The 12400-nt window shown below is 37.0% G+C and overlaps 1 protein-coding gene across 1 annotated transcript; it reads right to left on the bottom strand.

Annotated features, from left to right (window-relative positions):
* Positions 1-609: 609 nt before the first annotated feature.
* LOC131974312 (arrestin domain-containing protein 4-like) lies at positions 610-11860 on the bottom strand. Its single transcript, XM_059336570.1, has 7 exons — positions 11575-11860; positions 4776-4820; positions 4612-4672; positions 4362-4512; positions 4013-4109; positions 3674-3930; positions 610-2288 (listed from the first exon to the last, which is right to left on the bottom strand). The coding sequence occupies exons 1-7, from the start codon at positions 11828-11830 to the stop codon at positions 2169-2171; spliced, it is 987 nt and encodes a 328-aa protein (XP_059192553.1). The 5' UTR covers positions 11831-11860; the 3' UTR covers positions 610-2168.
* Positions 11861-12400: the final 540 nt, after the last annotated feature.

Below are 12400 nucleotides of genomic sequence, written 5' to 3'. Positions count from 1 at the left end.
AATGGACAAAATAAAATCTAACAATCATGCATGGACATCACCTTCTTTGCCTGCGTACACCACACGCTCATGGTGCATCAGTGGCATTTTGATTAAGTTTGTTTTAAGTTTAATTTTGTTATTTTTTCGGACAAAATTGCCACTACAGTTACAGATCCATATTTGTTGCCTGATACATTAAAAAGATCTTCTTTGGTGTGTCAGACTGCATAACATAAATAGGCACTTAGTGACAAGCTTACAATAAATCTCTGGCTAAGTGGCAGGTGCCAGTGTATAGCCTACATCAGTGTATAGCCTACATCAGTGGTTTTCAAACTGGGGGGGGGGGCGCAGTGAGGTTAAATATAAATGATGCATTTTTCTTCTTCACTGCCAGCTAGCAAATTATGAAAAAGTTTGTGTAAGTACTGCCAGTTAAACGAAAAGCAGAAGATGAATCCACACCAAATGTCACAACTAGCAAAACAAAGACAAGAAAATATGATGAGGCATATCTCGCCATCGGCTTCACCAGGACAACGAGGAGTGATGAAGAGAGACCGCAGTGTGTTGTGACGTTATGACGCCACTTAGAGAGTTCACATCCCGAACACAAAGACAACAAGAGAAGCCTATTGATTTATTCAGAAAAAAACGAGTCAATTGTAGACTAAAGCAGCTTCTGTGCCTGTAAATGCTCAACTCTCCTCCTACAAAGCAGCGTACAGAGTTGCTCAGTGTAAAAAGCCGCACACAATATCAGAGGAATTGGTAATGCTTTATATTAAGGTCCTTGTAATAACCATTAATTAACAAGTAATAAGGCCCTTGTAAGGCCTTACAAGATGCTTATTAACATTATTGTGTGTTTATATGCTTATATAAGTGTTAATAATGGCATTATCATACAGCTAATAGCAGGCTATAAGATATGTATAATAAGAACATTAATAAAAGCCTCATGAGTATCTTATAATTCTTCATAATAGCATTACAAACACCCATGACCCACCCATTATGTCTTTGCCATGCCTTTATTCATCTTATTTTGTTTGCTAATTGATATTAAAATATACTTTATTGCTCATCTACTATAAGTTAACTATGCTTTTTGCAACTACCGGATCTAAAGCGAGAACAATGCCTTATTACTTGTTAATTAATGGTTATTAAGGACATTATAAAGCGTTACCGAGGAATTAATACCACCTTCAGCTATTGATATGTTTCAACTATGATAGATGAAGCAACAGCCAGCAAACTAAAGGCTATTCTACTGTCAGACAATACTGTCGCGAGGCGCATTTCTGACATGTCAAAAGACATAGAGGAGTGAGTCCTGTGTGACTTTTTATGCTTCACTCTAAAGGTGACTTGTTCCTATTTTAATTTTTTAATGACATGTCACATACTGAAGTTGTGGTTCTGTATTAATTACAGACAATGTTGGGCTGGGGGGGGGGGCCTTGATATTTTTGAATCTACAAAAGTGGGGCCCAGCTGAAAAAGTTTGGGAACCACTGGCCTACATCATCAATTCAATTATATTTACAGTCCAATAAATAACAACAACAAATATCATGTCTTTTAACAGAATTAGACTCTTAACAAAAGGGACAAAATGTTAAAAAAAAAAAAAAAAAAACACAAAAAGAGCAACTAAGGAGAATGAACAGATTAATTTCATTTGTAAGAACAGACAAACATTAAATTACAACATAGACAATCCATATCACAAAATGATTCATAGCATGTGAACATGTATGAAACTCCAGTAGGATTCAAACTGTTTCAGGCCAACAACACATCATGATATTATGTTATCTTAAAACACTTACAAATGAGGCCAGCAGAGATGCAAATAATGAGAATATAAGACATGCACTGTTTATATAATATGAGCTATGAGCTCACAGAGAGCGAGGAGACCTGTTATAGATGTCCGCTCAAGTTACCAAATATGGTTCTTTGCCTGATAAAGGGTTAAGAGAAAGAGAGAGGGAGAAAGAGGCCTCTGACTGGATGAGGTGGAATTACTTATTCCCAGTACTGGAAGAATTTGGAATAGGAGGGTACAGTCCATGTGCTCCGTAGGGAGGTGGGGGATCAAAAGCGTTGGGTGCTGTTGGTGGCTGTGGTGGTGCAGTGCCCCAGGCTGGTGGGGTTTTTTTTTGGCTCCCAAACGGTTAAAATCCAGAGCCAGAGTCAGCAGGTGGAGGTGCCGTGGCAGAAACCTGAGAGGCCGGCAGAATGACGATGGGAAATCCGATCTCTGGGTTTGAAGCAAATTTAACATCCAGGTAGACCTGTGGAAAACATGATGATGTTATATTGGTAACGCTTTATAATAAGGTCCTTAATAACCATTAATTAACAAGTAATAAGGCATTATTCTCGCTTTAGATCCGGTAGTTGCAAAAAGCATAGTTAACTTATAGTTAACTTATAATAGATGAGCAATAAAGTATATTTTAATATCAATAAGCAAACAAAATAAGATGAATAAAGGCATGGCAAAGACATAATGGGTGGGTCATGGGTGTTTGTAATGCCCTTATTAACACTTATATAAGCTTATAAACACACAATAATGTTAATAAGCATCTTGTAAGGACTTACAAGGGCCTTATTACTTGTTAATTAATGGTTATTACAAGGACCTTGTTACCTTGTTCTATGTTGTTATAACACCAGAATTATCCCGCAGTATTTTGTATGTTCATAATTATGTATTTCACAGCTTTGATTAGCGACTGAAAGAATGAGACCAGAGACAGAAGAGGCTGAAATGGTTTCCTCCGTAGAGGGGCTCTGCTCAGTCTTAGCAACTTTGACTCCAAAAAATGACTCACCCGTAAAACTAAACTGAATTCTCAATTAACTTTCAAAAGAAATATATTTTCTCCCAAATTATGGTCACTGTTTTAAATATATAGTTCATGTTTAGCAGTTGTGCATTGAAACAAAAAAACTTTCTGTAACAAAGCTACTTGGTTGGGTTGCAGAAAAGATTGTGGTTTGGGTTTAAATATTTTTTGTTTCTTAAGTAACTGGATAAAATAAATACCTTAGTTAAATAACATCACTTTAAAATATTGTTTAAAAAATTGTAAAATCCATTTACTCCAGCCTCTTCCTAATTGACAATGCATTTTCATCGTATGGGAACAAAAACACTATTTTTACAGGGGAGCACACTTCCACACAGCACTGGCATGGCTGGTGCAACTGGGAATTAGACAATGCAACCACCAGTACTGCTGAAACCGGGTCATGCAAACATTTGAAGGAGTTTAATGAACAAATCAGTAAAGATTACAATGAAAATTTGTAAAAGTATTTATTTTATTGATGTGATGTGTTTTTCTTTCCTTTCCAAATTGAGTGTGTAAGATAGACGGTGCTGTTTGTTGCACAGACTGTATAGCAGTTTGAGGCAAATGTGTGATTTTGGTTTACATAGGACAAATTGACTTTAATGTTGATGTTTATTGAATTAGTAAATGTCCATGCAATTGTCAAACACCTTTATTTGTTTTATTTGTTACTTTGTTGTGTTACTTGCACATGTTCAAAATAAAAACTGAACTGAACTGAAAAATTGTCAAACACCTTTTTTTCAGGAGGCCTTAACTTTTTGTACACAGCCACATATTAAGCACACATGGTGCCACATACTGCAGGTGCTTACCTTGAGTCTGTACTCTGCTTTGATGTTACTGCAGTTGAGGATGGAGGGCTCCAGATCATGAGGGATCTGGAGGATTCTTGTAACATTTTGGTTGGTAGAAGGAGGGATGGGCTCTCCCACCTCTTTAAAGATGTCCTTCATAGAGAATCTTCTCCTCCCTTGTGCAAAGAAGCTGTGCATGCTGTGCACGCTGTACTTTGGCTTGATCTCACGAGACGAGTTGTTCTGAATGTACGCCGTAACCTTTAATCCCTCACCTGAAAAGAAACAGACCAGAAATGTCAAAACAGCCGCTGACATGAGACAAACAAGTGTTATTGTTACTTTTGGGGCTCTGACCTTGGAAGAAAGCTGATTTTTCAAGATTCACATCCATGGATACAGTTCCTGAGGTGAAAAATTTCATTTTCTTATCCTGTGTCTTGTGCTGCGGTGTCTGAAAGAAGAAGACCAGGTTGATGAATACAAAAAGTTAAAAAAACAAACACCTTTTAGCTTTCATTCTAGTGTCTCAAATGTCCACATCCACTGCCTGCTGGCACAACAAAAGCTGTGCTATTGGAGCCAATTCAACAGGTGTTCTGCTAGAATAAATATTAAATAATATGGTGAATACACTATGGAGCCGGAGTCAATACACTTCCTTTCAGATACAACAAGGGTGGAATGAAGACTTATTAGAACAAACCATTAGGCCAGGGTAACTGTTCAGGTCTGTCTTTCCAACAAAGTTGATCTTAGTTGAATCTTTTGTGACCATTCTCATTGATCTGCTCAGCTTTGATTCCAGCAGGTACACAATTTTACCATCAGAGCCCTTAAAGGACGAGGGAGTATTCCTGAAGCACAAGAGCAGACATGACAAGTTGACTGGACATTTTCAATGTATTGTGTAAGAAAAGGTCCATTATGGTTTCATTAAAAGAATGTTTACTTACTGGGAAGGGATCTGAAAGGTGAATGGGTAAACATGGCATCCTTGGGGAACCACATTGCTGTCTGAAGAGCAACAAGAAATCTTGTTCAAAACATTCTTCACAACCCTTACGAGTTTGAACTTGGCCTTTGTATGGAGGGACAGACAGAACGGTGAACAACTTACATGTGTCTCCAACCTGGTATGTCAGTGGTGTTTGGTTGTCATCTCCTGAAGAAAAATCACAGTGCACACAGCGATTACCTTCATTACATGAACTATTGAACAATTCACCCAAAAGAAAAAAGAGTAAATGCCCATCACAGTCCCTGTAAGCACAAGGTGACATCAAATTAAAAAAGAAGTTTAGTTTACAATCAAATAGACAAATGAAACCAAAAAACCCTCACAACCAAGAAGCTGGGGAAGAGAATTTTGTGGCCCACAAATGACAAATTGATTAATCTACTGATCATTTGAGCTGGAGGAGGCCATTTAATGGAATCATATTTTGGTTGTCCAAATTAATAATTACAAGCCAACTGTAATTACAATCTTGAGAAAATCACTTAAGGGTTTTTGTCTTACATGTGTGGAGTTTTGTGTTATGCAATATAAGTCAATGGACTGAAAAGTGAGTTGTTTTGTATGTCATTTTGCACACATAAAACCATCCATCAGCCTACTTCTGTGCATGCATCTCATCTACTGCATTTGTTACCTGTTTACATGTCAGGATCAATTTGGTGTAAAAATCCTCTATATATATAATATATCTACTATTATGAGATTTAAACATCAGATGGAGAGCTGTAAGACTTCTGTAAACGCAGGACAAACAAATCTGAGCAACCTGCCAAAGTTGTGGCATGTGCAGAAGAAGCCAGTTAGGGAACTGAAGAGTTTAATTCCAGTCTTTATGTTGGGAGTAGAGATAAAATGTATGTATTGTCTACATTAAATAAAGTGTCATGTTAGTCATCACCATTGTTGTTATTTCTTATAGTACAGTAGTGTGTAAATTAAGTTACGACATGACTGAGCAGAGTTTGCATTACATATTTTATCTGGATACTGTCCTAATATAAACATATAAAATTAGGCCCTTTGTACACCACAGGCGCCTTGTTGCTTAAACTGTCCAAATAACTGGATTAATGTATATCACAATTTATTTCAAACCTTTTTAAACAGTTTTAAGTGTATTTAATAATAATGTGGTGAGCTATGGTTATATAGCAAGACGCAGACAGATGAGCTTTGAACTTCTAGATTGCTTTACTGTGATGCAATCACATAGTAGACTTTAGCTTTTATTCTAGTGTCTCAAATGTCCACATCCACTGCCTGCTGGCACAACAAAAGCTGTGCTATTGGAGCCAATTCAACAGGTGTTCTGCTAAAATAAATATTAAATAATATGGTGAATGGAGCCGGAGTCAATACACTTCCTTTCAGATACAACAAGGGTGGAATGAAGACTTATTAGAACAAACCATTAGGCCAGGGTAACTGTTCAGGTCTGTCTTTCCAACAAAGTTGATCTTAGTTTAATCTTTTGTGACCATTCTCATTGATCTGCTCAGCTTTGATTCCAGCAGGTAAATTTTACCATCAGAGCCCAATTTTACCATCAGAGATTGCTTTACTGTGATGCAATCACATAGTAGACTTTACACAATAGTTACAGAGGCAAGGGGTCACAAAATGTAACAGTCAGTTCACTAATGGTGCTCTCTTACTCGTCCCTAAAACAACAATAAAAAACAGTGAACATAAATAACTAGACATTAACATAACCTGTGTAACAAACCTAACATGTCAATCTAACACTTATATTGCTTCCAAACCCTTATTTACATGTAAAACGCAGTGCTGCAAAGCATTCTGGGAAACACTCCCTACGCTCTCTCCCAACACGTTACAATATATTATTACAGTCTGTAATTGAATACAGTGTGATGTGTTTACAACCATCTTGAAAGCGAGGTAACGATAGTGCTCAGCCATGGCAAATTAGGATCAGATCAATTGGTGATAAAACATCTGTCGGCTATATACCACTGATCATGTTCCAAAATAAAAGACTGATATTTCTATTGACGCATGGATATTCTATACACATAACTACTCGTTCTTTAAAAGCAGGCATGACTGCTATCTGTCATTTTGCAACATGGGGCGCAGAGATTGGATAACTGCACCGGTGGACAACATAATTAAGCCATGGAAAAAGTGATTAGGGTGTGGAATAGTCTATAAAAGCCAGGTTTAAATGCCACAACTTTGTGGGTTTGTGAGGAGATTGATAGTGAGAAATGTTAAACCACCAAGATACAAAGCCAGGAGACAATGCCCAGTGCAAATTAGGAAATGCTTCACAACAAAACTCAAATACATCCAAGTGTGGGTGAATTGCTGTATTAAGCCATTAAGGTATTGAGGCTATATTAAACCAATGCTCATATTCAAAATCAAATATGCAGTGCAAGCTCTTGTTGCAAAAGGAGAGACCGTGATGATTAAGTATAGGCTTTATTGGCAAAGCATCTGTATATATGAGGAGTACATTTTTTGCATTGCTCTCAATAAAGTCAAACTGAAATAGATATAACAACTAAGAACCAGACCATTAAGCCCAACACATTAAAGGAAACAGTTTGATTGCATTTACACAGTGGTAGATGTGCAGAAAGCAGGCTGGATTAATCAGAACCAGATATACTTTATTGATTGGTAAAATGGACTGCACATATTCAAGTCAATTTTATATCCATAGCGCATTTACAGACAACTGAGCCGCACCAAAGTGCTTCACATAAAAGTGCATAAAGTGCAATAAAATACAGGATTGACACAGGTAAAAAAAAAAAGGAAAAAAAAGGGTTAAATATTAGCGAGCATTCAAAGCCACTTGCCATTATTAGTAATTCATTCAAACACAGATGAATGCAGCATCGGGAGCTGAGGCTCAGTATCTTGCCCAAGGACACTTGGATGTGTAGGCTGCCATGGTCAGGGTGACTGCTCTGCCATCTGATCCACAGCCACATAGTGTCTGGACTTAAAGTTGGCCTACGAAGAACAGCTGGTGCCATAGTAGTCCGGTATCAGTTCTTGGGCTCCCAACACATGTCAAAGGATACTGTAATTGGCAGGTGCTACACTCAATCTGAAAGGGGAAATGGCATAATTTAGATGGTTTGATTTTGTCAGGTTCACATAACTAATAAGGATGTACAACAGTTTAAACATGAAACATCAGTTCTTATAATTGTATGGCAATGTGTCGTATTCTGGGTTTATATCTCAGCTGCGGTCCCGTGCAAGTTCAATGACTTGTTAACCCTGTGTTCCCAGTCTTCCAGCTAAACATTGGTAAGGATATTAAATGGGTAAATGGGGTGCACTTATATAGCTTTACACTACACACTACGCTCATTCACACACACATTCATACTGGTGGCCGAGGCTACCTGCCACCATTTGGAATTCATTCTCACACCAATGAACACAGCATCGGGAACGATTTTTGGGGTTCAGTACTTGCTCAAGGATACTTCGACATGTAAGCTGCCATGGTCGGGGATCAAACCACCAACCTTCCGGTTACTGGACGAACGCTCTACCAACTGAGCCACCTTCTTACCCATGTGGTGATATCTTCTCCGCACAGGCCCAACACAGCTCAGACAGGTCATCTGCAATAATAATAATAATGTAAATGAATGAAGTCTAATGCCAATACAAGCACAAGATTTAGTATACCCGGTATACTGCCCTACAAAGCCTAACTGCAGTAACTACTCAAGGGGTAAAACTAAGAAAAACTGCTTTAAAGTGTTTTAATATTTTTTAACTGGCCAGCCAAATGGATAATAGGTAGGTAAGTGATATGACACTTATTTCTACATGTATTGATGATTTAATTTTTATGCTCAAAAATCATGACGATTTATTTGACCATTTGATCCCAAAAATGTAGTTACTGCACTCTGGTTTTGCATTACTATTAAAACCTTTAACAGCAATGCAAAACCAGAGTTCAGTTACAACAATTTTTTTGTCTTCTTTCAGCTTTTATATTTTGTTTTCAGTGAATTAACATTTCCTAATTGATTTTTTGTTCTAAGTGTATTATAACGTGTTTACCAACTCTATTCAAAGATTTGTGTATTTTACACTTAATATTGTAAAGAAATGTTATATCTTAGTCTTAATATAATTTTAACTCACTTTACTTAATCACTATCTAGATAAATATTTCCCTCTCAAATAAACTTATAATTTCTAATATTCTTGTCTTCACTATTGAACACAATGAAGAAATACAAGGCTACGCTGCTTTTGTTTTATGTTTAAATTCGTATATATATCTAAAGCAGATGGTGGTAAGTGCAATTACTGCAGTCTTCTTTGGTTTTGAGTTGGATTTTGTAGTTACTGCAATTTTTATATCATTATGTCTCTGAAATAAAGCAAAATTGAAATCTAAAACTTTGTCAGAAGATAAAACAGACATCAATGAGTTCATTTTTAGTTATAACTCAATTTAGACCAAAAATGTAGTTTATTTCACCTTGTTACAGTGATTTATCTGATTGTACGTGGCACCAAATGGGTTCAGTTGCAAAGACTTCATATCATTAAGATGCCTGATCTATGGGAATGCAGAAAAAGATTAGTCGACCCCTCATACCTCAGATGCTGTCATGGTTGCCTCTTAATCTGTTAACATTTATAATTACTTACAATTAGCGTCCAGTGTCCCTTGTCACACACTGCTCCGAGGACAACATCGTGTTTGGAGGCATCACTCTGGCAAGCAAAAGGGAGACCAAGTGAGAGAGTGATTGCCAATTGGACTAAACCATGTTCGTTATTATGCGACTAAGTCCACATAGCATGCTTCCTTACCCATTAGACCGAAGGTGTCAGCCCTCCTTTTTATTAGATATTTCTCCTTGCTGGTTGACCATTCAGTGTAACAGTTATGCAGTTTTACATCCAGCACTTGATTTTACAATGACTGGATCCATATTTAATGTTTTTCTTTCCTTTCCTTCTCTTATCTCCCACTAAACACTAAGAAACTCATATAACAAAGACACACAAGCAAACAGAAACACACACAAACCTACAATATTACTGACAAACATCTCAAACTCTCCAAACTCACTCTCAAATTCTCACAAACGCTCAATACGCTCTCAAACTCTCTCAAACCTTCACTAACTTATCTTCGAATGACTTTCTATCTCCTCACAAACCCACAAAGTTGTGGCATTCAAATCTGACTTTTATAGACTATTCCACACCCTAATCACTTTTTACACGCCTTAATTATGTTTTCCACGCTGTATAGTTATCCAATATCTGCGTCCCATGTTGCAAAATAAGACATGCCTGCTTTTAAATAACGAGTAGTTATGTGTATAGAATATCCATGTGATAATAGAAATATCAGTCTTTTATCATGGAACATGATCAGTGGAATAAAGCCTAGCATTTTTTTGAATCAGAATTCACACTTTTTATTTTCTGTCAAAATTAATCGCATGCCTGATTTAGAGCAACAGTATTGCTTTTAGCTGTAATAATTATTCATATTCTTCATAGAAGTGGAAGGAACACGATTGCTTTTTTTTCGGGTAGTTGTGTCAAATGACGCTCCCAACGCCCCTTTTATGTGAACACGCACAGGGCCTGAAGAGGAAAGCCTGTGTTAGCTAAGAAAGTTGATAACCAGGGGCCGGACTCACAAAAGTGTTCTTAAGATAAAACTTAAGAAAATTCTTAAGAAAAAAAAAAGATATGCTCCTAAGAATGTTCTTAAATACAATTCACCATTTTTTTCTTAATAATTGTTGTATGTCTTAGAACCTTCTTCGTTTTCTCACTTAGGAAGCTCTTAGATTTTTAACTTAAGATCATTATATCATTAGTAGTATCAAATACAACAACTGCCTCTGTGAGTTACTAAGGGTACATTGTAGTGTAATCTAGGAATGGGGCCTACATGTCACACAGACTGAAAGGACATTTCAATTATACACAAGATTTATGTGAAACATTCTCAAAAAAACTACTCTGACCAACTTCAATGAACAAAAACACATTGTCCAAACTAAATATTAAAGAAATCAAATACATGTCATACAAATGTGTTCAAGTAAATACAAATCAAGACTTTCCTTTTCACTGTAGCTGTTTTCAGATTGCTGAGGGCTTCTCTTAAAGTTGTGAAGAAATTTGAAAAGAAATCTAAGAACTTTGTTTTCAAGAATCTCATTTGTTCTTAAGTTCTATCGGTAACGCTTAATATTAAGGTCCTTGTAATAACCATTAATTAACAAGTAATAAGGCCCTTGTAAGTCTTACAAGATGCTTATTAACATTATTGTGTGTTTATTAGCTTATATAAGTGTTAATAGTGGCATTACAAACAGCATGACCCACCCATTATGTCTTTGCCATGCCTTTATTCATCTTATTTTGTTTGCTTATTGATATCAAAATATACTTTATTGCTCATCTATTTTAAGTTAACTATAAGTTAACTATGCTTTTTGCAACTACCGGATCTAAAGCGAGAACAATGCCTTATTACTTGTTATTATTTATGTACACTTTACAATGTTTTTTGTATGAAAGCTTGCCTCTGTATTGTTGAAACCCCCTGACGGCGTTTTGTTGGTGGATTGTCTTGTATTTCACCATGTTGCTCTAATAAAGTTTTTTTTTTTTAAAGAAGAAAAAGAAGAAGAACGTTTACTTCCTTGTTTATCGGCAAAGGGTCCTCAAAGGCCACGCCCACGACACGTCTGTCTCACGCACTTGTGTGTCACCAGTTATTTCAAACACCAGTTAATCCGCTACACCGGTCATCCGGGCGACAATGCCAAGGCCGACTTTTTGTCCCTGTCCAGCCACGCATGCAACCCACGTTAAATCGTCAACATATTTTTTTTATTAACGCACTTACCTCTGGGGTCTCGGATAAAGTAATGCTTGATGCTGAAGTACTTATCTTTGGAGTGGGAATAAACAGTACTCCGACCGTGCTTCTCGCTCCACAGGACTTCTGATTTCCCCTTGAATTTAATTAACAGGGAGTCGATCTCGCAGTCTTTGGTCACTTCCAGTGTGACGTGACCCGAAACACAGTCGCCATCTGTAAAAGTGTTTTCCTTATTAATAGGGTTGTAGGTGACTTTCAGGCTCTTTACGTTGCAAGACATGGTGCGCAGTTCACACGGAAACTTCCCAGGGAAAAGTTAAATTTAAACTGGAGCAGGGAGAGTGAAGCCCACCACACAACTTCCGCGATGGGTGTGTCCCAGCTCTGAGGGGGGAGAATTTATATATAGATTAACTCTTTCTAGTATTTGTGGGCTATGTATTCGTCCTGTCATCCTCCTCCAGAGCTACATTTATTTAGCCTACTTCTTGGTCTTAGCATCAGTTCATTGTCAGTTTATTGACAATGTTGCTTCCCACAAAAACAAAAGATTCTTAAAAGCAAAAAACATACATATCAAAATCAGAAGTACAGTAAAAAAAAAATAGAAATGAGAGACAGTAGTATACGATACAGTGGAAGATTTTATTTGCTGATAAATTTACAGATCCACATTTGTTGTTGCATACATTAAAAATATCTTATTTGTTGTTTCAGACTGCATAACTCAGATAGGCACTTAGTGACAAGCTTACAATACATCTCTGGCTAAGTGGCAGGTACACGCGCTGTCATATACTGTCATCAATTCAATTTTATTTACAACCCAATATCACCAAGGATAAACTCA

The sequence above is a fragment of the Centropristis striata genome, chromosome 7 (genome assembly GCF_030273125.1).
Source record: "Centropristis striata isolate RG_2023a ecotype Rhode Island chromosome 7, C.striata_1.0, whole genome shotgun sequence".
In the NCBI taxonomy this organism is placed as follows: Eukaryota; Metazoa; Chordata; class Actinopteri; order Perciformes; family Serranidae; genus Centropristis; species Centropristis striata.
This window is presented reverse-complemented; position numbering and strand designations above follow the sequence as displayed.